The 27,963-nt window shown below is 38.2% G+C and overlaps 2 protein-coding genes across 2 annotated transcripts; both read right to left on the bottom strand.

Moving 5' to 3' along the window:
• LOC131689985 (uncharacterized) lies at nt 1–27,807 on the bottom strand. The gene is made up of 3 exons (XM_058975411.1): nt 27,722–27,807; nt 12,656–13,707; nt 1–131 (listed from the first exon to the last, which is right to left on the bottom strand). The coding sequence occupies exons 2-3, from the start codon at nt 13,649–13,651 to the stop codon at nt 87–89; spliced, it is 1,041 nt and encodes a 346-aa protein (XP_058831394.1). The 5' UTR covers nt 13,652–13,707; nt 27,722–27,807; the 3' UTR covers nt 1–86.
• On the bottom strand, nt 7,981–11,255 carry LOC131689983 (ankyrin-1-like). The gene has a single exon (XM_058975409.1). The coding sequence runs from the start codon at nt 11,168–11,170 to the stop codon at nt 8,066–8,068; it is 3,105 nt and encodes a 1,034-aa protein (XP_058831392.1). The 5' UTR covers nt 11,171–11,255; the 3' UTR covers nt 7,981–8,065.
• Nucleotides 27,808–27,963: the final 156 nt, after the last annotated feature.

Consider the following 27,963-nt stretch of genomic DNA (forward strand, 5'->3'; position numbering starts at 1 on the left):
AGTTGCGCTGGTTGGAAATACGAATAGCTCACTTTTATCCGTGGAAATTTCGATGCCTAGCTGGTTGGACCATGCAGATAAATTGTTCAAAATATCTTGTAATGGTCCTTGCAGATCGACAGCTTTGAGACCTGTAAAAGAGATCACACTGTCATCAGCAAGCAGCCTTAGCGCGCAATAATTGACAAGACACTCATCAATAGTATTCACGTAATAGTTATAGATTAAGGGGTTAAGACGTGAAACCTGGGGAAGACACATATAGCATGTTTTTTTAGACAGCAAGTTTAGCAAAAAGTTGTTTAAAAATCGGCGAAAGACTTTACTGGTGTAGCTTCTCAGAAAGAATATTGAAGTCATATTATGTATATGACAGTAAGCCATTTACTTCGACCGGATTGTTGAAGCGAAATAGGATCATGTCCTCGAACAACTTTCCTATACAGGACATTATTGCAATCGATCGATGCGAGTTGTGATCGGAGGCTGGCTTTCTTGGTTTTTGGGTGGCGATGACCTTCATTTGCCTCCAGTCATGAGATACAATGTCACTCTTTAGAAACTTATTTATTTATTCAGCAAGCGTCGTATTTTCCAACAATTTGAATTTGATTTTGTCGGGTCCTGGGGTTTTATTGTTACATGATAAGAGAGCAAGTGAAGTCTCCACCATCGAAAAGGCAACCCCGTGTGTCACATCAGTGCAATTCGAACTCGTGTCGAAACGATCCCGTGTACTTCAACCCGGTTGGTTGGTACATATACTCTGTACTCCTTTGGAAAAGGCCCAGTGTAGGATAATAGAATGGAACATGAAATATAATAGCGGTACTTCAGTCAAATGTGCCGTTCGTACTTCACACAGTAGCAGCAGCAGCAGATAGGGAAACACCAAAGCCGGAAAAATCAATCGAAGCAACCCACCTTTTCGTCGTAAAACTTCCACTTGTTGTCTTTTTCTCTTCTGCAACTACCGGTAAAAACTTTTTCGAGAATTCCCCACACCTAAACAAAATAGTCCAGGAGCAATGGATCGTCGACGATCAGCCTACGTTTAGCTGACAAAGTAATATTATCGTATGTGAAAACGCACTTTTTTCTGTTAGAACGTAACGTACGGGAGAAAACAGAAAGCGAAAAGAGAGCGATCTGTCACAGACGAGAGTTCGTCTACTATGACGGTTCTGGTTTTATTAACTCGTTTTTTGGTATACAGTGCGTCAGAACGTTTTAAAAATCCGGCCGAATATGTCCACTAGAGTGGGACACGGTTATATTAAAAAAGATAAAATTTTGCTCCGAGTAACTTTTTGGGTCCCATTTAGCTCCCAGAACAACTCTGCAAATTTTGAGCTCGATCGGTCGAACTAAATTTTTGCGCCCACGGTTTAAAGTTTACTTGAGATATCGTATGGGGAAATCGTCTTTTGCAAAATAATTCTTCCAAGAGTTGCCCGTTACCTCCTAAAAATAAACAGATGTCTTTGTAGGAAATTTGTCAAGGAAATAAAGTCTCGAAGACTGCGAAACGATTTGACGCTTGTGAAAAAAGTTATTAAGCAATTACTGACTGATGCTCTGAATATTATTGAAAACTGACGGTCAAATTATATACAAAATTTTCAACTTTCACTTATTATGTACAAAAGAAGCCTCAATTTATCCTTCAAAACTCTTGTGAAGTGACCAAACGGTACAGATAATTGATTTAGATACATTAAGAGAAGATCAAAACAAAATTGTATATAATTGGACAACAAACAGTAGTGGTGCTAGAAACAATGAATGTTCAATCAATCGTCAGATCATCAATCGGTTTCTGCTTAATAACTTTTTTCTCGAGCGTCAGATCGTTTCGTGGTCTTTGAGAGATTGTTTCTTTGTTAAATTTCCTGTAAAAGCCATTTATTGATTTATTTTTCGGAAGCAGTTGGCAACTTCTGGGAGAATTGTTTTGTGAAAGTTAACTTCCCCATACAAAATCCCATGTAAACTTTAAACAGTGGGCAAAAAATATAGTTTCAGATATCGAGCTAATAATTTGCATAGTTGTTCTTGGACCGAAATGGTACCTAAAAAGATGGGTGGGTAATGTCAGAGACATAACCGGAGTGAAGTAGAATACACTTTAAGGCTAGTTTACAGTTTGGGAAATGGATCACGGGATTTCGCACGGGATTTGCGTCGGGATTTGATCAGGGAAAATTTCCCGCCGAGATCTCTCCAAACTGTCAAACCAAAAACTCTGCTGCTTCTTAAAAATACAAACAGTATCCAACTTGCAGTAAATCGCAAACCTTCTAAAAATACTATTTTCCCCGTCGGAAACAATTTGTGTTGAATTGTTCCCGGCCGAATTTCTGTGTGGAGAGTTTTAAAATCCCGTGATGTTTCCCGCGGTTGGGTTTACACTTCAGGAAAACTGTCATTTTTGTGTAGACTCATTTCCCGTCACGGGATTTGAAATCCCGAGCTCCATTTAAAATACACAGGGACCCAAATCCCGTGACACGTTTTCCGAACTGTAAACTAGCCTTTAGACCGGTAAATTCTGCTCTGGAATAAGCAATTTCTATGCGATTTTGTCGACTTAAGCACATTCATAGTTTATTTGGAGTATTTTTGGAATTATCAAGTTGACAATTTGCAACATTTTTTGAAAATATTGTTGAACTTTTAGGAATGAAGGCACGCTAGCGAGCGTTTGACCGTCGTCCTACTACTAGCATCAGAGAAGTAGCTGATCAGCATTTTTCGCTACATGGCCTGTACCAAACAAACCGCTCGTAAGTCCACCGGAGGAAAGGTTCCCCGCAAGCAGTTGGCAACAGCCCCCTGGCAACCCTATACCATCATATGGAGTTTGACAGCGACCGACATATATGGGGCGTTATAGCTATAAAGCCCCAAACAATGAATTATGTTCGGCACTATGCTCGATATTCAAGCATTCCACACGACGTTTTGCATCTTGTGGGATGATTTAATAATTTAATTTAATCGACATTTTGTAACTAAATACAGCTTCTAATCATTCGGTTCAAAATCAATGTTTTGCCTTTCATGGCAGTGATGTTGGCTGTACAGAGACGTCGTCCTTGACAGGGGGCTGGTTGGCAACGAAGGCCGTGTAAAAGTGCCCCAGTCACGGTTGGCGTTAAGAAGCCTCATCGCTACCGAACAGAAACAGTCGCCCTGCGAAAAATTCACAGCTATCAGAAATCGAGCGGGCCTAAATTGTGACCCAAAATAAACCACAAACCAACAAGTTGTTTTCAGGACCAGCCAATTATAAAGTATTATTATTATATATGAAATTTTCCATTGCCTTACAACCTCCCTCCTCCTTTCCACCCGGCTTGAATAACTATCAATCTTGATGATGCTGTGCGGCGGGGGCACTAGTTTTTATTATAGTGGAAAATTTAGGTTTGCGCGTTTTTCCCAAAAGTTTTTTAGCTGTGCTGTTTTCAAGGAAGTTGTAGTTGAATTCAAAATAAAATAGTTTACTTCTATTGTCAGAGATGGACCTTCCTACGAAAACTAGTCTGGGTCGCTTGGAATCGAATTGCATGGACCAACCACTGCTTTCACAAAATCTGTTATTTTCAGTAATTGAACATTCTACACAACTAGTCTCAACTATTTCCAATCAGCGCAAAAATCGAAGATTTTCATTCAGTACAATAGCAGATTTTCACTTTTAGAAAAACAGGCAACATTCTGGCCGAAAATTTTGAAACGGAGCACCTATATCGAAACGTTAGAAAACGTTCGATTTTTGTAAATTGAATCATTACACTAACCTGTCTACAAATCACACAAATAACTTTTTTATTTTGTGCCATTCTACTTGAAAGCGACGATATTGTTCACAAGTGGCTCACTTGCCATCCAACGCTCTTGGCAAGCCACTTTCTGATGCTTGTAATAAAATTTCAATTCGATTCTTTGTCGATAAATTGATGGCCCTGAAAAGGTCCTTTTGTTTGGACAGTGTTCGGAATTTACTTGGAGCTGGTGTATATGGTAACAGTTTTGGTGCCATCTGAGACGGCGTGCTTGGCCAACTCTTCTGACAGCAGCAAACGGACGGCGGTTTGAATTTGATGTTGCAAACGAACTGCTGCATGCTGATGCTGCAAACGAACTGATCGTGAACAACAGCATGCTGAGTTTTTATACCTGACTACAGCACAATGTAAGCTCGTCCTTTTTTGTGTTGTCCTCAATATGTGTTCTTCGTAGCTCCACCCCTGCGTTGGTCGACCACATATTTTTGATGAAGAACAAAATTGAAATTGTGTTTCCAATACGGAGGTTATCGAACACTCAGGGTAAAAAGAGTAATGTAATACGGCACCTTGGTAAAATGTTTGAGAATTGAAACCATTTTTGAATGCGCCTAGTAAACACGAAACTGTAAACAAACACACAAATAATAACTTTTTATTTTGTGTCATTCTACGTGAAATCTACGATATTGTTCACAAGTAGCTCACTTGCCATCGAACGCTCTTGGCAAGGTACTTTCGGATGCTTGTAATAACAAAATTTCAATTCAAGGAAAGCCTCCCCGCAAGCAGTAAGCAACGAAGGCCGTGTAAAAGTGCCCCAGTCACGGTTGGCGTTAGAAAGCCTCATCACTACTGAACAGAAACTGTCGCCCTGCGAGAAATTCACAGCTATCAGCAATCGAGCAGGCCTAAATTGTGACCCAAAATAAACCACAAACCAACAAGTTCTTTTCAGGACCAGCCAATTATATTCCAGTAAGATATAAATGAAATTTTCGTTTTCCATAGCCTTACAACCTCTTTCTTCCCGGCTTGAATTACTATCAATCTTGATGATGCTGTGCGGCGGGACACAGGCAGTTTCCATTATAGTGGAAAATTTAGGTTTGCGCGTTTTTCCCAAAAGTTTTTTAGCTGTGCTGTTTTCAAGGAAGTTGTAGTTGAATTCAAAATAAAATAGTTTTCTTCTATTGTCAGAGGTGGACCTTCCAACGAAAACTAGTCTGCTCGCTTGGAATCGAATTGTACGGACCGACCACTGCTTTCACAAAATCCGTTATTTTCAGTAATTGTACATTCTACAGAATTAGTCACAACTACTTCCAATCAGCGCAAAAATCGAAGGTTTTCATTCAATACAACAGCAGATTTTCACTGTCTATAAATCACAAATAACTTTTGATTTTGTGCCATTCTCGTGAAAGCGACGGTATTGTTCACAAGTGGCTCACTTACCATCCAACGCTCTTGACAAGCTGATGCTTGTAATAACAAAACTTCAATTTCATTCTTTGTCGATAAATTGATGGCCAACATGTCCTTCTATAGTTATTTATTTCTAAACAATTGAAAGTTAACCGCATCAACTTCAACTCCAATGAACGGGAAAGTAACGCAAAATGTATCGCGATAACCACCGATGAATTATCGACGATGAAGATGAATCCGACGATACATTATCGTTAACGGAGTTTCCGATGACATTGACGGGTGGTTAACGTTATCGACGATGACGATTAATTATCGATTAACAACCCTGGTAAACATAGAATTAAGTATAGCCTAAGATGATGGGAATTAAGCAATTGAGATACATGTGGTTAACTATCTCACAAAGTCACGATCAACTTCTGGAATTTTACCCACATTTTGGCATGTGTCATATTGAGATATTGTTTCGTAGAGGACGCGCGCGAACTTGATCGCTCACAGCAGTTAATTTTTCGTAGCCACAACTTTACAAAGATGCCAGATTAGCAGACATGTCTGCAAATGGGCAGACTTTTAATTTTAGATGCAGACTTTTTTGATTAAACAGATATTTGCAGATTTCTTATTTAGGTTCCAGGTATTTAAAGATTTTTAAAAATAATGGCTTTTGGTTACACTAGTTTTAAAGCTCAGCTTTAAGAGGTGAACGGAGAACAGTGAGTCTAGTTATGTACGGTATGCAAACTAGGCTCGATGGCGGATCCAAGACATATTGTCTCGATCATATACATTTGAAACAACATCAGATTTTTTTTATTCATTTCGTTTATTTGATAGGCACAAATGCGTTAGCTTGGCGGTGCCAAATTCTTTTGTTTTTACATTTTGGATATCTTAAAACTAGGAGGTTACAGTGTTGAAATATTTGTTTTTACAAAAGAAAAAAAAGTTTACAACTATCTTAAGACTAGAAATAAGATTCTATATACAAGAGAAACATCAGATGATGTTTCAAACTGTTCTCAACCCCTATTCGACAGCTCTCACAACGCCACCCATGTTACGGCTTGGTAAGGCCAAACTGGGCCAAACGAGGGGGGTCAATTAAGGTTGGGTGTCTGACGTATTCTTGATGGTCACATCATTAGCTTCTGCATTAGAATCGTCAGACAGCCTTAGTTTTGTTATTCAATTCGTTTATTTGATAAGGCACGCAATCAGCCTTAGTTGATTATAGAATTAGGGATTTTTTTATAAAATTATTTATTTTATATATTATTTTTGCTTCAGGTAGATGATATTCGAGCTTGTAGAATCCCTTTAGTGTCTCATATACGAGTTCCAACGGAAATTGAGGATTCGATGAAAGAAATCTCTTCTATGAGATGGTCGACTGAGGGCGTCGAAATTCCGAAAGAGATGAGCAGCGGGAAGCGAGTTTTACAAGAGAGAATGAGACACTTACTACACAATATTCGATTCAACAAAGCTGAGAAATAAGTTTCTAAATGTGTACTACTAATGGCATACAATACAGCGCATTCGGCGGAAGGTTAAGTATGGAAGATCCTTTGAGTAAGTGAATGTTATCATTAACATATATTTAAATACACTAAACACGTGTCGATTCCTTCCTTCCGGAAAGGAATCGAAAGTTTTACTGTAATGTTAAAATCCAATTGATACAAAAATTACATTATTGCGGGACTGGTTGATGGAACGATGACCTCGGAACATGTCGCTGTACACGAAATGGGTCATCGGAAAGTCAATTGAGCTAACACCTACCTAAATCCATCAACTAAGTTATTTGCATGAATATATTTAAATACATGCAAACATCTTTTTTCTGTAAATCACTGCCAGCTAGAGGGAGATAGGATGGTTAACACACACACTAGCTTTAAAGCTCAGCTTTAATACTTTAGGTTTTTCCTCCATAAGCGCTTTCTCTCTACTTATCCTGAGGTATAAATGCACTATTAATATTACACATCACTAATAGGCCATCTTTGACAAAAAATATTTTTCATGACCTTTTTGGTACTTCACAGACCATTTCAATTTTCATTGCAGACATTGAAAAAAAGTACCTGGCATCTCTGCAACTTTAGCACCATCAGTCAGTAAAACATCAACGACATATGTGTGAGCATTTTGTGCTGCGATGTGCTATGGTACCTAACTGTCATTTTCTGTAGCATCTACTAGAGCATCTTTAGATACCAAAGCTTTAACCAAATCGGTGTGCCCATTACATGCAGCGAGGTGCAATGGCGTGCAACCCTTATTAGTCATAGAATTCATTGATGCGCCTTTAGACAGCAAAACGTTAAATAGTTCTACTTGACCATACTGACCGGCAACGTGTAAAGGAGTCCAGTTGTCATTCTCCGTAGCGTCAATTTTAGCACCGTTAGTCAGTAAAGTGTTAACCACATCCGCGTGACCTTTTAGTACTGCGATGTGCAATGGCGTCCAACCATTATTATTCGTAGCATCAATTGATGCACCTCTAGCCAGCAAAGCATGAACCACTTCTTTGTGACCGTGTTGTGCTGCGATGAATAATGGTGTTCTCCAGTCAATACCCGTAGCATCAACTTTAGCCTCTTTAGTAAGTAAAGCGTTTACTACTTCGATGTGACCTTTTTCTGCTGCGATATGTAATGCCGTAAAATTTTCATTATTTGTAGCATCGATTGAGGCATCTTTGGTCAGCAAAGCATTAACCACAACTACGTGACCATTTTTCGCTGCCATATGTAATGGTGTCCAACATTTAATTTCCGTAGCATTAACATTAGCCTCTTTAGTCAGTAAAGCGTTAACAACCTCTATGTGACCATTTTGTGCTGCAATGGTGTCCAATTGTCAGCTTCTGTAGCATCAACATTAGCCCCTTTAGTCAGTAAAGCGTTTACCACTTCTGGATAACCATCTTGTGCAGCAATGTGTAATGGTGTCCAACCGTTAATTTCCGTAGCATCAACTTTAGCATTTTTTGTTAGTAGAACCCGAACGACATCTGTATGACCATTCTGTGCTGCGATGTGCAATGAGGTAAACCCCTTATCATTTGCAGCATCGATTGAAGAATCGTTTGCTAGCAAAGTGTTGATAACATCTATGTGCCTGTTTTGTGCTGCAAAGTGTAATGGTGTCCGATTGTTAATATCCGTTGCGTCAACTTTAGCACCTTTGGCCAGTAAAGCTCTAATAACTTCCGTGTAACCATTTTGAGTTGCAATGTGCAACGGTGTCTCATTGTTGATTCCCATAGCATCAACTGTAGCACATTTTGCTAGTAAAGCGTTAACCACCTCTGTGTGGCCGTTTTGTGCTGCAAAGTGCAATGGTGTCCAATTATCAATTTCCCTAGCATCAACCTTTGCACCTTTGGTCAATAAAGCGTTAACGACACCGGTGTGACCATTTAGTGCTGCGATATGCAATGACGTCCAACCCTTACTATTCGTAGCATTAATTTGTGCATCTTTTGCCAGCAAAGCGTGAACTGCTTGTATGTGCCCTTGTTGTGCTGCGATGAACAGTGGTGTTCGACAGTCAATTTCCGTAGCATCAACTTTTGCACCTTTAGTGAGTAGAGCGTTGACGACATCGATATGATCATTTAATGCGGCAATGTGCAATGGTGTCCAACCTTTCATTCCCGTACCGTCAACTTTAGCACCTTTGGTCAGTAAAGCGTTAACGATGGCTTTGTGGCCATTATGTGCTGCGATGTGCAGTGGAGTAAAACCCTTATCATTTGTAGCATCGATTGAAGTATCTTCAGTTAGCAAAGCGTTTACAATTTCTATGTGCCCGTTTTGTGCAGCAAAGTGCAATGGTGTCCAATTGTTGACGTCCGTTGCATCAACTTTAGCACCTTTGGTCAGTAAAGTGTTAATCACCTCCGTGTGACTAAATTGTGCTGCAATGTGCAATGATGTCCGATTATCAATTTCCCTAGCATTGACTTGAGCACCTTTGGTCAGTAAAGCATTAACCACACCGGTGTGACCATTTCGTGCTGCAATGTGCAATGGTGTCCAACCTTTCATTCCCGTACCGTCAGCTTTGGCGCCCTTAATCAGTAAAGATTTAACGCAATCTGTGTGACCTTGTTTTGCTGCAATGTGCAATGGCGTCCAACCATATTTATTTATAGAATCAATGGTGGCACCTTTAGTTAGCAAAGTGTTCATCAGTTCTATTTCACCATTCTGGGCTGCAAAGTGTAAGGGAGTCCAGTTGTCATTTGCCGTAGCGTCCACTTTAGCACCTTTAATCAGTAAAGCGTTAATCACTTCTGCATGACCGTTTTGTACTGCAATATGCAATGGTGTTTCATTGTTAATATCTGTAGCATTAGCTTTAGCACCTTTAGCTAGTAAAGCGACAACTACCTCTGTGTGACCATTTTGTGCTGCAATGTGCAAAGGTGTCCAATTTTCAATTCCCGTTGCATCAAGCTTAGCTCCTCTAGCTAGTAAAGTGTCAAGGCACATCGTGTGACCATTTTGTGCTGCGATGTGCAATGGCGTAAAATCTTTATTGTTTGTAGCATCGATTGGGGCATCTTTAGCCAACAAAGCTTGAATCACATTTTCGTGACCATTTTGTGCGGCAAAGTGCAATGCTGTCCAACTTTGATTTTCGTTTGCATCAACTTTTGCACCTTTAGATAGTAATGCGATTACCACTTCTGCGTGACCATTTTGTGCTGCGATGTGCAATGGTGTCCCGCAATTATCTTCCATCGCATCAATTTTAGCACCTTTAGCTAGCAAAGCCTCAACTATCTTTGTGTGGCCACCTTGTGCTGCGAAGTGCAATGGTGTCCAACTTTCAAAGTCTATAGCGTCGACGTCAGCACCTTTAGTCAGTAAAGCGTTAACGAAACATGTGTGACCATTTCGTGCTGCTAAGTGCAATGGCGTTAAATTCCTATTATTCGTACTATCAATTGATGCTCCTTTAGCCAGTAAAGTGTTGCCGATAGCTGTGTTCCCATGCCGTGCTGCCAAATGCAATGGTGTCCAGCTGTCAATATCCGTAGCATCTACTGTAGCACCTTTAGTCAGTAAAGCGTTAACGACTTTTATGTTGTCATGTTGTGCTGCAAAATGTAAAGGTGTCCAACCGTCACTTTCCTTAGCATCAGTGTTAGCATCTTTAGCCAGTAAAGCTTTAACAACACTCGTGTGACCCTGTTGTGTTGCAAAGTGCAGTGGTGTCCAATTGTCAATCTCTGTACCGTCAACTTTAGCACCTTTAGTCAGTAAAGCGTTAACCGTTTCTGTGTGGCCATTTTGTGCAGCAATGTGCAATGGTGTCCAACCGTCAATTCCCGTAGAATCAACATTAGCACCTTTACACAGTAAAGTGATAACAATATCTGTGCGACCATACTGCGCTGCGATGTGCAATGGCGTGAACCGCTTATTTTTTGTGCCATCTATCGACGCACCTTTAGCCAGTAAAGTGTTAACTATTTCTATGTGACCATTTTGTGCTGCAAAGTGCATCGGTGTCCAATTTTCCGTATCCGTTGCATCGACAGAAGCATTCTTTTTCAGTAAAGCTTCAACGACGTGTATGTGACCATTTCGTGCTGCAAAGTGCAATGGCGTCCAACCATTCTTTTGTGTTGCATTGATCATTTCATTTCTGTCAAGTTTTGTAACCTGTATCAAATAATCTATAACTTTTAAACTTCCAAAATCAGCCGCAATATGTATCGGCTTGTTACCTTCCTGGTATTCGCATTCATGCAGGTCTTTATTATCAAAATATTGGAATATGTTTAAACTATCGCCTTTGGCAGCGTAGTGAAGAATGTTCCAATGTTTAAAATCTTTTGCGCTTTGATCTGCTCCGACCTTTATATATTGAAGCACCTTTTCAACAATGTTTTCCTCTGCAGCGGCAAACATTAATTGTTGATTGGATATTGACTCAACTTTTTGGCGAACACTTTGTTCCCATTTTTCGAATACCGAATGAGGTTGAGCAATTTTCCGATCTTCGTAACAATCTAGTAAGGCACTTTGTCTCTTCAGTATTTCACGAGCATTGCAAATAACTGCTATTGCTGGATCGGAAGATAAAATGTGCGATAAGGCATTACCATGTGCCAAAAAATTGCGCAACTGCTTTCCGGTCAGGATAGGAATATTCTTGTCGAAGCAAGATGAGGTACTTCGTACACCTGCATCTAACAGGGACAACTTTTCCTCCAAATATGCCAAAATATCAAGCAACAGCATTTCGACTGCAGAGTTCCTCATATTTTCTGCTAGTTTACTGTTTATTGAAACCAAGTTTTGCAATATTGCTAATCGATCATGAAAATGTTGTTTGTACTTCGATTCTTCTTGTTCCCTAATATAGATCAGAACCGTTTCAATCTTTTTCTGTATAGGTTTATTTATTTTCGAAAATAATTTTTGAACAAGTTCATAAAATGTATTCAAATCTGCTGAGTTGAAGCATTTTTGCGCAACTTTCAGAAAATCTCCATACGTTGATCGTTGACCAGCACTATTTTCGTAGTCATTCTTTAATTTGACTACATGTTTCTTAAAAACTAATTTCTCTTTATCGCTTAAGCTGGCGATTTCTTTGATCCGATGTAAAAGAGAATTTATGGTATCGTCGAAGTATGATTGATCAGTTTTCAGTTTGAGTGAATTCTTGTATTTGTCAACACAGTCAATTCTATTAGTTTTTAGGACTGCAATACTATAAAGTTTACAATAGATGCCAAATATTTCTCGTCGTGCGGATGACGAAAGTTTCGATTCGATACTGTAAAACAGTTTATTTATATAGCTAAACAAATGACCTGAAGCAAAAAATTTAGTATCTCCCTCGGCCATCCTAAACAAATCTTTTACATACAAAGCAGAAACAATGTTCATGTTTCGTATCAAATATTTTAATGATGAAACGTATCTCGTATGAGTATCAACAGTATTCTTTTCTAACAATTTATTTATTTTGATAACCAACTCTTGCTGGTAACCCGTCAAATCGGGCACGTAATTCAATACATCAGCTATAAACTCTTTTGTTAGTTTATCTATTTTTGAACTCTGTTGTTGTAAATCAACACTCTCCAAATCAACGTTCTTTAAAATTCGAACCAATTTCGTCTGTTTGGAAGAAGACGGCCCATTATCAGTCAGTTGCTTAAGTGTCATAAATACCATTTGATGTTTCCTATCGATGATGACATCTTGAATGACATTAATAAGTTGCATCAACCCCTCTCTAAAATTCGGTTTCAACTGTCGAGCTGCCGTGCGCTTTTCGAATAAATAATTATCTTCTACTATTGCGTGCGACAAAAGATTGCGTAAGTCGATCATAGCGTTCCGTTGGTCACTATGGAAACTAAGAAACAACATGTCACTTACTATTTCCGATAGATGCGGGGATTCCGGAGTATTTTTCAAGTATTCTCCCATGACCTGCAGTGCTCTCTCGGCAGCTATACAGTGCAAGTTATTGTCCACTACCTCGGTTAGGGCTAGTTCGATATAATACTTAATTCGCTCCAACGAGTAAATATCTTTCAGTTGACCGTAATCAGAATACAACCCTTCAAAGTCCTTATTTCTGGCCAGAATATCTTGGATGTTTTCAGCGCGACTTCGACGAGTTCTCTTTGCACATTTCGAGGGATTTGCGAATGGTCTCAGACTTTCTATGACCCGTCGGAAATGTGTTATGTGCTGCAATACCCTAGCTTTGTCTAGCACCGCATTGTAGAAAAAGTTGATTTCTTGTTGTTTGATATGAGACGACACAAAGGCGACCAAACAAAATTCCATCTCTTCCCAAGGCAGCATGTTGTACGTTGACTTAAGCCGTCCTTTCAGGACGTGAAGATTTTGCGTAATAATTCTGCATAGGAATAAAAATTTGTCATCCACTTCCACGTCGTCAGGAGAATAATCCTGAATTAACAGATCCATTTCTTCGATGACCATATCGATTCGATCATTGGCGTCATCTGGTGGAGCGTCGATTTTTTCAATATAGAAACGTAGGTGTATAAGTTTCTCCTCCACAAATATCTCAACATTTTTGTTGAGTACCATGTTCTTTAACTTTAACTCTTCATATGCATCCGAAAGTAGATCGTCCAGCAGTTGTGCATGCTCCGGTCCGTTAAAATTATGGCCCGGCCACTTGTCAATTAATGTTTTAAGCAGTTCTACATTTCCAGATCGCATGGCGTAGTAAAACGCATTGTGACATTCCTCGTCAACCTCGGTTGGTTCAAAGTTTTGGAATATTCCAGATCGTTGTAAATTTTGCAAGAACTCAAAATCATCTGTTTTGCATGCCGAAATGATACGTTGTATGTCCAGTGCTTCTCTAGGTTCGGCCATCGTTACTTCCTCCATGTTAACTGTCCTCCAACGTAAAGGGGATCGGTAATATCGTATTTAGTTTGTTGAGCCTGCAATAGAAATTTTTTGGTGTAATTAAAAAGCTACGGCAATCGAACACGATATACACCAAATATACACGTTTTAATTTCCAATGCAAGTCAATGCCATCACGGTGTGCTAATATGACTAGTTCGGAGAAAATGCAGTACGTAAAATGCCAAGACCATGTTTTGTCGTGACTAAAGACTTACCTTTCAATATAGGGGCTCTTTTATAAAATCGAGGAAGAAAAGTCGTGCAAGATTTGGAACGCTTGTATCTTTTGCCGTACTGCATGAATTCAATCTATTTATTCGCCATTTTGTCGAAAATATGTTCACCCGAATAGAATTTTACAATAGCATTTACCAAACAATCATCAAACAATACATATTGCGAATCTTTTCTTAAATCCACATTGCGACTTTTCAGCCATGCGCCACCGGGCCGTGCGTTGAGTTACGCGCCCATCTAGTTTGCATCAGTGCGAGTGAGAAAACGTTTTGATGTTTGTTTTTGTTTCGATCGCACTCGTGTGTATCCCATATAGCAAGAACTCGACGAAATGCTAGATTATTTCGAGATAGACAATATTATAAGGTAAAGTGCTAAGGAGGGTGCTTCACTAATTCATGGATCAAAGTAACCATGCGCGTAAGATACGAAAAGTGTTCGCTGTCGTCAATTTACTTTCCGTAAATTCATGGAAAAAAGAAAATGGAACGGAACCCGATCAGGAGAAAATAAGTGGCCAATAACCCGATAACACTATTTTCTGGTATCATACCAAAAACTTTTTATTAATTGATTATTAATACCTCATTGAGGTACTAAGCAGGTATTCAAAAACATTCTTCAATACCTGCTTAATACCTCAACGAGGTATAACACTTTATTTTAGTATTATTTATGTATTCCAGTCATCTTTACGAATACCAAATCAATACCTTATTAAATACCTCCATACAGTGAATTTTGTTATTGGAAGGTTGAAAAGGTTTTGTTATTATTCAGGTATTATAATAACTCGTTTCATTATTAACTAGTTATTCGTAGTACATGTCTCAATTATTATTTCAGGTATATTACCTCTTATGCAAGGCTCCTCAATACCTTATTGTGGGATTCAAGTATTGGGTACAATATACCTGAATTTGGTATTCTGAAGATATTTTCTTCTGCTCGAGAACAGTCTAGGGATGGTGGAGTGAAGTATAGAATGAAGTCAGTTAATTCGTATAATTTTCGACCCCACATTTATTACCGGTGAGCCCATTCTGGATATATTTTTATCTTCCTTTCGGCAAATGTTCTTCAAACTTTATTGTTTAAATTTCATTGAAATCTCCACTAGATTGATAACAGTTGTCTTTCTCCGGATAGAGTTAGCCTAGTTGCCGTATAGTGGCATCGGTATACTAGAACCAGGAATTGATTCTCCGGATTCGTGCTTCAGTGCCGTGGGAGATGATGAAAGTATAATTTTTTCTTGTATCATCTGGATTTTCGAATATCATATTGGGCGGTTCTAGTCGTCCATATGAAATAATCATGTTTCATGTTTGACCGAAGGCCATTAATCTTTGTCCCAAATTTTCATGTTCTGATTTATGCCGAAGTTGGTTTTAATTTCGTGTAGCATGTGATTTTTCATTTTATTTTTTCGATCCTGTAAACATTTCATAACTTTTGATCAGGTTCACCCAATTGTTCTATCGGAAAAAATAAATAGTGCATGATATTGATTTGGCTTGATATTGTTAATTTTTGATGGACACTCACTATCTAAATGAACAGAAGGAAAAAATGAAAGAAATGCGTGGAAAATGTTATGAGAAAATATGAGATTTATTGTTATCGTGTTGTTCACTATTATCACAGACCAACAGACATAACACTATGAGGAAATTATCGATTCATCAATGTCCCCCGAACACTAGTTCCACCTCTTATATACGGTCCCAAACACTCATTTGCTAGTGTGTTATCCCGCAGGTTACCTCCCGTATGCCTGATCATATGTCAGTGGCGCAAATGCGAAATGCGACCACCGTTTCAACTAAAATATATTTAAAATGATAGTTAAAGCAGTCGAAGCATTATTTTCGTGTGTAATGGCTGTTAGTCTGTGTTATTACCTTGCATACGATTTCTTTATTTCAGAAAGCGATGGCGCCATGATAAAAGTATAAATATCTCTGTAGTATTTTTTAAACCTCTAGGATCATCTTACAGCAAATATTGACTCAAGCGACCGGATTTCATGAAGATTCGACAACGATCATCCCTAAGAAGTGGCATCAAAAGCTATTAAGCAGGAACAAATTTCACATTTTGAATACACGTTACGTTTCTAAAATTTTCTTTTTTAACAGCGCTTCTATATATTTAATCCCCAGTTCACATTTTTTTTCGCCTTTTGATATCTCCGTCATCTATGAAAACTGTTTCGGTTCCGAGCGTTTTCCGTAAGTAGATGATAAGACTAACTAAAAACGCTTGCAAGGACGTGGCCAGGTGTGTGGAGTTGAGCGAGTCTACGTCATTGTAGATCGTTGCGAAGTCTGATATGACAATGGATATGCTCAATTCAGCAACTCCATCTACGACTTGTGCAGGAGGCTGCTTCACTAATTCATTAATTACTCGGTCTACAATCAATGGTACAAATTGGCTTCAAGAGCTTTGCTTCGTTTTTAAGAACCACAGAAATGCCCTGAAAACGGTGCAATTCTCGTATTTAACCGCAACGAATACTCGAATCGAGTACCTCTATTGTTGCGCTACCAAAAGGTGGACTAAAGTCCAAACTTTGCCTTATCGGTTTAAATTGGACGATTTCATGTAATCTTGGTACGCTGAATTCGTTTTTTAATATTAAACCATTTCAAAAATTAGCGTTTACTATTCATTAGGGTGTCTCAAAAATATTTTTTTCGAATTCGTTCTTAAAATTTGTGTGTACAGTAGGATTCCCCTTTTGGCAACAATTTTATTTTTTTCAGTTGCCAAAACCGGAACCGTGCCAAAAATTGAAACTTTTTTTAAACTTTAGATTTTCAATTTACGATTTCAAAAATGTTTCAAAGATTTTTAATCATATGTTAAATGGAATGAGATGAAAGAAAAAATAAGCAAATTCAATTTTATTCGTGTTTTTATCAAATTCAGACGTCGTACGGTGGGGTAGAATGCTACTTTCGACGCTCAAAACCTCTAGCACCTTGGGTATATATCCTGGAGGATTAGTGTCTGTAGAAAAGTATCTTAGATGGAAATGATAATTATTTTGACAACTTTAGTTTTGATCCAGATAAGTAGAAACTTATCTAGATCAGTTCTATCTTTTGACAGAGGTGTTCTATCAAAAAACTTTCTTCGGCAAAGTTGTTTGTTTGATATTTTTAACACATGTGAAGACACTTATACTTTATAACTTATGTAGATGACGCTACATGACATTTAAAAAAATACTTGAGAAAATGAATTTTAACATTTTTTTATGAAGCATATATCTAGAAATAAATGTTTTATTCCTAAATCTTCGCAAAAAATGCAATAATAAAAGAGCTTCGAAGTGCGATAAATGTTATCGTGACAATCGCTCCTGGGATTGTTATCTTTTCTTTCGTGAATATTAATTAACAATTTTGTTAAAAAACATAGCTTTTTTAAAAAATACATAAATTTTGTTCTCTATAACTAACCAATCGTCGATCTTCCAATTGGAATTGATAGATTGAAAATCAAATTGCAATGTTTGAAGATAGTTAGGTTTAAAGAAAACCGGTATAAATCACTTGCAACTATCCAAACAAAAGGGATTGAAACATCAGTGCTACTGTGAAAATGTGCTCAAAAAAATGCATTTGCGAGAAATTAACACAACAAAAGATAATATAAGCAACCCTATTTTTCAAGAGCCACCCTACCTTAAATCTTTAAACAAAATCATAACAGATTAACCATTATAGATAGCCTTGTTTATTTAGCAAACTTGCTTCAATTCATTTGTGTAATTATATTGTAGGGCATTTCGCAGGTAAAATTCACACATCTAAACAGTCGATACTTTGAACACCTCAACCACAAGGACCACCCTAATTCCATTCATTTGAAAAAAAAATCGCAAAAAAACTAACAAATGTTCCAAAGCTAAACCAAACTATTTGGGAGCCATCAGTTTTGTATTCCCAAATACGTCTTTGGGACGCACCATGGTCAGCTTTCGATATGTACTGAAAATTTAGTGCCAAATTTTGTATTGACGTCGTAATAATCCAAAGAGAAAGAGGCTCGCAATGTTACTAAGGTTCTATTGAAAATTTTCTCCAGAGCTAGTCTTATTATGCAGTGTAGTGCATTCCTCTTTACTTTACTCTTAAAGTGCTCTGGGTCTTACTATAAAAATTGATTCCGTCAGACACTAATTACACTGTTACCAGTTATATTATACATAAATAATACATTTCTATACTTATTGTGATCATTAAACACAATACGCATAGTGTACAGTATAGTTAACTCTTAAATGCATAACGCTGTTTCAAAACAACATTGCGAAAAACATCTCAAATTTATCGCAGTCATGAATTGAAACTATGAGACAATTTTAACGAAATTTAAAAAAAAAAATGATTTGCTCCTTTGAGGGTTAATATGACTTCCATGTTTGGAAATAAAGTCAAATGTGATGTCAATTGATGTAAAAAAATATTTATTGCACAGTTTTAAAAGACTTATTATGTACAACAAGATTGTTGCCAAAAACGGAACCCATTTGTTGCCAAAATCGGAGTGTGCCAAAATGGGAGCATGCCAAAAACGGAACGTGCCAAAAACGGAATCTTACTGTACTAATTTTCGTGTACTAAATCGTTTTTGATATTAACACATGTAAAAAAAAATTCATTATACGTTAGGGTGGTTCAAAGAATTATGTTGTAGTGAAGATACAATTTTTTTTTTAAAAAAGTTTTTGTGTGCTAAATTTCTATTTTAATTATAAAAATGGAAATTAGCTTTACTACTTATTGGAGTGGCTCAAAAGTAAGTATTCTGTCCTTTATAAATTTTTTTTAATGGTAATTTTGTTTTTACGAATCAAATAAGATGTGTTCGACTAATTTTGGAATATTTTTTTCGTTTGTGAGTTACTTGATATGAAAGCTGCATTTTCTATCATTTTCAAAACAAACATTTTGACCATCTTAGTGGAATGTTTAATTACATTCACTAATCAACAAGATTATTAACGATTTTTTTTTCGTAGGTGTATTTTAAGTTACTTAGATTGCTTATTTCATATCATAAATGAAAATAAATCCAAAACCCTTTTTTTCGTGTATATGGTTCATTTAAAAATGGTCTTATTTTATTTGGATAATATCGCATACCCTTAAGCTATATCAGTGCTATGCAAATTCGGATCAAAATAGTCGCACCAAATGACTATAACTCAACTGTGTTCACTCTATTTGACAGTTATTGCGCAAGTTAGCAAGAAATAGTTCCAGAAATATTTGATACCCTATTTCAGATGGTTGAAAATATTTGCTGATTTTCAATCAGTCTTAATACCTCTACCATCTAAAAGCATACTTCCCACTCGACTCCTTAGTCCTGATCAGTAGTAAAACCCTTATAGATCATGCTCTCAATGCTATTTGAAAGTTATGCAAGTTATGCATTATTCTAGCTATAAAGTGATTATTCAAATTCAATATCACTAATAACCATGCGTCTCCATTCAGTTTTTTTTAAATTTTGACTGCTTATCGCAAGTTTTCGCAAAACTAGCATATACTCATTTGAAAGAGAAAATTAAAAGCTTTCGAATGAGTATAGTGTGATCGCGGGCATTCACGGGTGTCGTTGTTGTTATCGCATTTGAAGTTTGAATTCAATAAAAATTCATGACAAACTGTTATCTAAACACTAACAAAAGTAACTAGTGACTTATTTCTGGCGATTTTATGATGTAATTTTATCACACCGATAATTTTGGCGAAGTAATGCAATGCATAAAATCAACCATTTCTTTGAAAAACGAAAATAACCGGACGTAGTTCCTATGGTCAAATTATGCAAAAAAACACTTGAATTACGCCCTTAAAAAGCTGCCAAAAATTCATTTTACGTTCAAATCACTTAAAATCTCGCAAAAATGTCTCTGAAGGCCCAAACGATAGGAGAAAAATACTAGCGAGAATATCGCATAACATTCATATATGGACTTAAGTCCGGGCCCGTCCCACTGTGCAATGCGTTGAACAAATATGGCAGACGCTGCTCTAACCAATGGCTTCAAATAGGTAAGGTGATAATAGAAACAAAGCTAAAATAGGCTGACCACCCTAGCTATTACTGTTTAAACATTGTGCGACGCAGAGTTCTCGCAGTAGATTTACAATAATATTTCATGTAACAATCAATTTTACTGTTCAGCAGAAAACTGGTACAAAAAATTCATATTAAACTTGACTGCTTCCGAGAAAAAAATGAATGGAAAAAACTGTTTTTTTTTTAATATTTAGATACAGAGCCACCTCCCTTCTTCACTGTAAAATTCGATTTTACATTGAAATTTACTGTAGAAAAGTTAAATTTTATTGATTTAGTTTTGCAGCATAGCACTAGAATTTACTGTAAATCATTGTAAAATTACTGTACTGTCACAGTAAAAATTATGGTTTTGTTACTGTACTGTACATATGCTGCGCCCACCGACGCACAGTGGTCCCAAATTGAAAAAAGACGGTCATAACTATTTTCTGGCTCCCAGTTACGTTTTTGTGCTTCGGTGTCTTCAGAAAAGTTTCATAAAATTTGTTTGCGCATATTTTGAGATAGGCACCTTAATTCTCATTAAGGTGGTATAACAAGTTTTGAGTATCTTTTTTTTTATTAAATAATCAAAAAAAAATTTTCTTCTTTTAACTTATACAGTAATTCATTTGGAGTAACTTTGCTGAAGAAATTGTTTATCGATATATTTTTCAATGCAAGATATAACTGTGTGATTAAAATTGTACTCTAAAATCAAGTTTTTTAAGTTTTCTTCACAGGATCAGATTTAATCACTTAGGTATGTTCTAGAAAGTTTTAGATATCATCAAAACACATAACTTTTGTGAAACCACCAATGGTTTTTGGCGTAAAATTTAGGATATAAAAACATATTTCAGTTAAAAAAGAGGGTTTTTCTGCATCATTTTGTGTTTGAACCGGCAACTTCCGGCAGCCAATTTTTGTATATGTTTTGCAATATAGTACAACCTTGCATTTGAAAAAAAAACTGGAGTCCTATCTTGAAAGATTTGTATCTGAGCTCAATCAACATTCACACGAAAAACGCATTGTCTTCTATCTCGTCATCTTGGATTTATCAGCCACCACTTATTGTCAATATAAAATTCGGCTACTTCATATTTTTTTAGTATTAGGAAAGGGTTTACACGGTGCTGCTAGCATGTGGAATACTGGCACCAGCATGCTAACTTACATGCAGAACTTTTTCATTCAACGATAGCATACTTTTATATCTGCTTTTCGTTTCTTATGCTGTAAATTTTAAGCATTGTGCATATTCGGTCTATCCTCTTATTGAATGCTTACTAAAAGTATATTCTAGAAGATGCATAAAAATCACAGCAGAATAAAAGAGACGGGAATAAAAGGAACGCTAACTCTGCATATATTTATTTCTCAGTGTAATATAAATATGACATATGTGCATGCCACCCCGCAACCCTGCCAGAGTCACAAACGTCGAACAGGTCGAAACGTGAGCGCGTTGCGAAAAAATAGAAAAAGTTTACCGAAAGGATTTTGCTTTTTTTTCTACCGGAAAGAATATGGATTATTCCAGCGAATGTGAGTACTTTCATATATTGTATGAATGAAATACGAAACGTATATCATATTGATTGACAATTAACAGTTTTTTTTAATTGTCGAATCATATTAAGTTTGACATGAATTGATGCATTAGCCCGGTTTTCGGTTTCTCATACAAAATTATAATATGTAAAACATATCTGAAAACTAGTCACCAATTGCCGCCAATTGGAAAATGAGAGATATTTTTGTTTGTAATGTGTAAACACATTCAAAAATGCTCATGGTACAGTGATTGTTATTATAAGGATTATGTTGTGAATTTTTTGCTTTGTTTAACATACATCAGTTTTTCTCGACAAGATAGATACCGGTAACTTTATTTTCAGATGCTAAGCATGGTACCAGACAACGAGATCTTTTCACTCGGAAAGAATTTTTCCAGCTCATTAAAAAATGTATCGGTAAAGGTACTGATAGCTGTTTTGTGGTTATCGAGCGTTCGCTTTCCGAACAGCTCGGCGGCATTCCATACACATTATCCGCAGAGTTTAAAAAAAATCTACGAATTTTAATTTCTGATCTTAAAAAGAAGTGGAATGATAGTCACAGAACGGAACGCAATTTCTTCAATCAAAATGCTGAATGGCTCAAATCAGAAGTTGTTTTTACTAGTGACAGTGTCGCCAACTACGACGACTTGCGCACTAACGACTCCTGTGCAAGGTCTTCGGCAGGAAGTACTGGTCGTCCCTTATCAGGATCTTCTTTCCAAGAATTGAGTGATCGAACTAAGCGGAGACGGACTGAAAGTCTTCGGAAACATTACGATTCTGAAGAGTTATGTTATGCCGCGCAAATGAGTCTAAGAGCCGAAAATAAGGTGGATGCAGCCAATTTGATAAAAGATATTGCAACCGGGAGTCCATCAAAAGTCCTTAAGTACAAAGAATACCTCAAACAGAAGCCTGAATCAACTCTTTCTGGTAACGAAGCTGTTGCCCTCATGATTGACAATAATTTTTCCAAAAACCAGTACAATAGCATACGATCTGTCAGTCTTGGAAAAAATTGTGTTTTGTATCCACCTTATAAACAAGTCCTAGAAGCTAAAAAAAAATGTTATCCTTCACCTTCGGGAATTATTGTCAATGAGTCGAGCGCCGAAGTTAAATTACAACCATTACTGGATCATACAGTCGAACGCTTGTTGTTAGTGCGAGTAAATTTTATCGAATGTCTCCAATCAGATAGCGTAAATAATCTTGAATTACTCTGCAAATGGGGTTGTGATGGTACTTCTGGACAAAGTACATTTAAACAAAAATTTTCTGACGATGACGGATCTAAAACTGATGCCAACATGTTTGTCACTAGCTTGGTGCCTTTGCAGCTCATTTACGCAGATAAATCTGTTAGCAAGAACACAGTACTGTGGAAAAATCCTAGCCCTTCATCTCCTCGATTCTGCAGGCCGATAAGATTACAATTTTTGCATGAAACAGCTGAAGCAACAAGAACAGAAGTCGATGATATAAAAGATCAAGAGAAAAAATTGATGCCTTTTCAAACGATTGTAAATGGCAAACGAATAAACGTTTCATTTAAAATTTCATTAACAATGATAAACGGCAAGGTTTGTAATTCATTGACTAACACAAATTCTTCTCAACGTTGTTTTCTCTGTGGTTCAACTTCTAGTCAGTTTAATCGAATTGATCAAATGTTGAAAAAGCCTGTAGTCTCCGAAAACTTAGAATTTGGAATTTCGTCGGTACATGCCTGGATTCGGTTCTTTGAGTGCTTATTGCATATTTCTTATAGACTAGATGTCAAGAAATGGCAATGTCGCTGCAAGGACGAAAAAGCTAGAATGGAGAAACGCAAAAAGGAAATTCAATTTCATTTTAAGCAGCAATTGGGACTTCTAGTGGATATACCAAAGCAGGGGTATGGAAGCACAAATGACGGTAACACAGCGCGCCGATTTTTCGAAAACTGCGTTTCTGCATCCATCACGGGAATAGACCAGAATTTAATCGACAGGTTTTATGTGATTCTGCGGGTAATTGCATGTGGTTTGGATATACACATTGTGAAGTTTGAGGCGTATGCTCTGGAAACTGCACGAAGATTTGTCGAACTTTATCCATGGTACTACATGCCCACTAGTGTACACAAAATCTTGATACATGGAGCCCAAATCATAGAGTCTTCCTTGTTGCCGATAGGACAAATGTCTGAAGAGGCCCAGGAGGCTTGCAACAAATATATCAAGAAGTTCCGTCGAGATTTTAGCCGAAAATGTAGCAGGTCCAAAACAATGGAAGACGTTTTTTTTAGATTGCTAGTTTCGTCCGACCCCCTTATTTCTAGCATGCGTAAAGCGTCTTCAAAAAAAATAAAAGCGTTACCTGCTGAAGCAAAGGAGTTATTGAAAGAAACTGCGTTGGAGATCAGTAACGAACCAGATTTATCGATAGATGAAGTGGAGTGCAGTGACGATTATGAGAGTAATTGACTTATTATTTCTGCTGTGTAGAATAATTTGCGGTACTAATAATATAATGTTCCTTATGAAACTTTCAAACATTCGTGTATTTTTTTCCAATTTTTAACAGGAATACATAATCAAAAGAAAAAACCATTTAAATTTAAGCTAATTGTCGACATGGTGCTGGGGGTATGCATTGATTTGCATGCTATCGACTTAGTGTACGCGTTTTCTCTGTTTCAGGGATTAATCTAAGATGGCGAGATAGAAGACAATGCGTTTTTCGTGTGAATGTTGATTGAGCTCAGATACAAATCTTTCAAGATAGGACTCCAGTTTTTTTTTCAAATGTAAGATTGTACTATATTGTAAAACATATCCAAAAATTGGCTGCCGGAAGTTGCCGGTTCAAACACAAAATGATGCAGAAAAACCCTATTTTTTAACTGAAATATGTTTTTAAATCCTAAATTTTACGCCAAAGACCATTGGTGTGTTCACAAAAGTTGTGTGTTTTGATGATATCTAAAACTTTCTAGAACATACCTAAGTGATTAAATCTGATCCTGTGAAGAAAACTTAAAAAACTTGATTTTAGAGTACAATTTTAATCACACAGTTATATCTTGCATTGAAAAATATATCGATAAACAATTTCTTCAGCAAAGTTACTCCAAATGAATTACTGTATAAGTTAAAAGAAGAAAATTTTTTTTTGATTATTTAATAAAAAAAAAGATACTCAAAACTTGTTATACCACCTTAACGAGAATTAAGGTGCCTATCTCAAAATATGCGCAAACAAATTTTATGAAACTTTTCTGAAGACACCGAAGCACAAAAACGTAACTGGGAGCCAGAAAATAGTTATGACCGTCTTTTTTCAATTTGGGACCACTGTGCGACGGTGCCAGTGGTTGAGTGGCAAGCGTGAAGGCCACCCATCCCAGTTGGTCTGGGTTCAATCCCAGCCGTTGACATTTTTCTGAGGTGAAAAAATCTGTGGTCACGTCTTCCTTCGGAAGGGAAGTAAATCCGTTGGTCCCCGGTCCATGAGTCTGGAAGAATCCAGTTTAAACTGGAAGGTTGGCATCGCTGTCCAGATCGATAACGGAGTAGCAGCCGGGGGTAGTCGCACAAGCTCAAGCTGTATATACGCGGTACCAACCGAGCATTTAAATGATGAAAAGTTTTAAGTTCCGCTACAGATTTGCTTCATTATCATTCGTTTTGCTTTTAAGCGTGAATGGAGCTTATTTTTGTAAGATGGCCAGACTACATTTCAACATCGGGAGAGAGGGGTGATTTATAGGATACAACCGGCTCCGCGGACTGATTGGGATTATTAGTTTACACAGCTCCGTCCTAGTAACGAGGGCCAATTGGAACAAAAATCTCCCACCTAGAGAACATTTTTGGATAGTGTCAACCATAGCATGGCCTCACTGCTCGCATAGATAACCATATTACAAAAGGCGAGTACGTACAATGAGTGGAGATAGCGGCCCGGTGTTGGGACCCACCAGCATGTAGACATCCAAAAACCAATGAGATTGGAGAGGCAAGTTTGCAAGGAGCGGTAAGCTGCAGAGATCACCAGTTACGCCTCCGGTATCCACAGAGTGAACCACGAGGAAACCAACGTGAGATGGGGTTACTGAATCTAGTGTTCACCCGGAACTCAGGTAGCTACACTACCCAGAATGACTTACATCTTGGGAGCTAGTATTTTACGGAGGTGAGGGTAAAGGTCGAAGAACTCTAGGAGTTCGTAAAGGACAAGCACAAGGTGCACACAAAGTTGAAGCAGCTAGTGACGAGCATTTGGCCCATTTAGGCCGCAACAGCTGCAGAACGCGAGCAGAAGGTGCTTTTGATGAGAGCTGAATCAGTCGAAAAGCTCTGATGAAAACCGCAGAGTCACAACAATATTCGTTTGGGGAAAAGAGTAAGACACACGCTGAAGGAGCACTTGGTTGGTGCATCATGCGAAGACAGCAGGCGAAACGGAGGGAACGAAATTAAAAAGAAGAAAAGAAAAAAAGTAAGAGAAGAAAGAGAAATGTAATTCTTCTCGGGAAAGGTACAATGACGATGCACTGAACCATTGGAACCAACGATAAGACGTCCTACGCCGCTCTTCTCAAGAAAGTGTGGAAGAGGAAGCAGCGAACGCTGTTAAAACGAGGCACACTCAGAAAGGCGAGATGATCCTCGAGTTGAAGGATCCTTCCGTCAAGAGCTTGACTTACCGCGAGCTCGTTGCTAATTATTTGGGCAGCGAAGCGAATGTGAGGGCCCTGTAACAGAAAGCCGTAGTCGAGTGCAAGGGCCTAGACGAGATAATAACCGTAGAAGAACTGAAGGGTACACTGACCGAACAGTGCAAACTGGACGTACCGGTAACTATCCGGATTTGAGAATCGTATGGAGGCACTCAAACGGCGGCGATTGAACTGCCGGTGGCCGTTGCCAACAAGCTGGCGGAGACCAACAAGATAAAAGTCGAATGGTCGGTGTATTCGCTGAGAGTCGCTCCGCCAGTTACCAAGCAGATAGAGTGACACTTTAGCTGGATGGGCCTCGGACATCTTGGAAGCAACCAAGGTACATGAACTGCAAACTTGGAGGACGGAAACGACCACACGACGGGCGGCTTCAATTGCCCTACGTACATAAAGACGAAGGCAGCCCAACAATGATGTAGATAACTCAGCTTAATCTCAATCATTGCGACATTGCACAGGAACTGTTGTGGCAGTCGCTAATAGAAACGAAGTGCGACGTAGTAATTATTGCAGAGCTGTCGGCGGCAATCCAAGTAAGGCGGATAACACACACACACACGCACACACACACACACACACACACACACACACACACACACACACACACGAAGGCTTCGTGATCGCCAGGATCAACGGCGTATTCGTCTGTAGCTGCTATGCTTCCGCAAGATGGACACCAGAGCAGTACAATCGGATGCTGGACGCACTAAATTTCGTAGCAGTGGATAGTGCTACGAAATTTAGTATTTCTGGATAGTGCTAAGCAAGCCACCTGCTACAAGGAGCTATGCAGAAAAGTAAACACCAACCCATCGGGTCCATCGACACCAGTCGTAATGTGCGCTGACGAAATGAAGATTATCGGTCTTTTCTCTAAGCACGAACCAATTGCATGTCCGTCTACATCGTACGTCAATGTAGACGATAGAAATGTTGGTGACAATCGAGTCTCCAACGCCGAGCTCCTTATAGTGGCAGAAGGGCTGAAAACGAGGAAAGCTCCCGGACTGAATGGTATCCTTAACGTGGCACTGAAGACCGCGATCCTGGCTTTTCTGGACATAACCAGGATAGTCCTACAGAAACGTCTGGACGATGGCTACTTCCTGATAGATGGAAGATCCGGAAGCTGGTTTTGCTGCCAATACCACCAGGAGATCCAGCATTGTATCGGCCTATATGCGCCTGCTGGATATTCTTGGTAAACTTCTGGAAAGGGTCATCCACAATATGTTGTCAAACAACGCTAAAAGTCAGAACGGACTATCGCAAAGGCAGTTTGGGTTCCGGAAAGGGATATCGACGGTGAACGCCATCCGCACAGTCGTCGAATCTAAAACATATTGATTCTGCTGTTTCTTCTAAGATCTTTGAGAAAGCTTTTTCTATATCAAAATGGTATGCAACCCATGCAACGCTCACCTCACCGTAATCACTATCTTCACTTATTCAAATAACCGGAGAACCACCGTTGTTTTCGAATCGGACAAATAAGGGTGACTGATCCGTTCGAAGCTCGCTACACAGAATATATATGCAACGAAACTTTTAATACCGGTATCGTTTATTCTACGCCTATCAGTAATAATATCTCAACTCAACTCAATAGGTATATGGACGGTAGGGGACACTGGAAACATAAGATCCACAGCTGATTTTCATCG

The sequence above is a fragment of the Topomyia yanbarensis genome, chromosome 3 (assembly GCF_030247195.1).
Source record: "Topomyia yanbarensis strain Yona2022 chromosome 3, ASM3024719v1, whole genome shotgun sequence".
Classification (NCBI taxonomy): domain Eukaryota; kingdom Metazoa; phylum Arthropoda; class Insecta; order Diptera; family Culicidae; genus Topomyia; species Topomyia yanbarensis.

Coding starts and splice junctions, on each gene's coding strand:
- LOC131689983 (XM_058975409.1), bottom strand. CDS start 11,170: ATGTTTGCCGCTGCAGAGGAAAACATTGTTGAAAAGGTGCTTCAATAT.
- LOC131689985 (XM_058975411.1), bottom strand. CDS start 13,651: ATGGAGGAAGTAACGATGGCCGAACCTAGAGAAGCACTGGACATACAA. Junction 132..12,655: donor CCCCGCATCTATCGGAAATA/GTAAGTGACATG, acceptor TCTCTTTTACAG/GTCTCAAAGCTGTCGATCTG.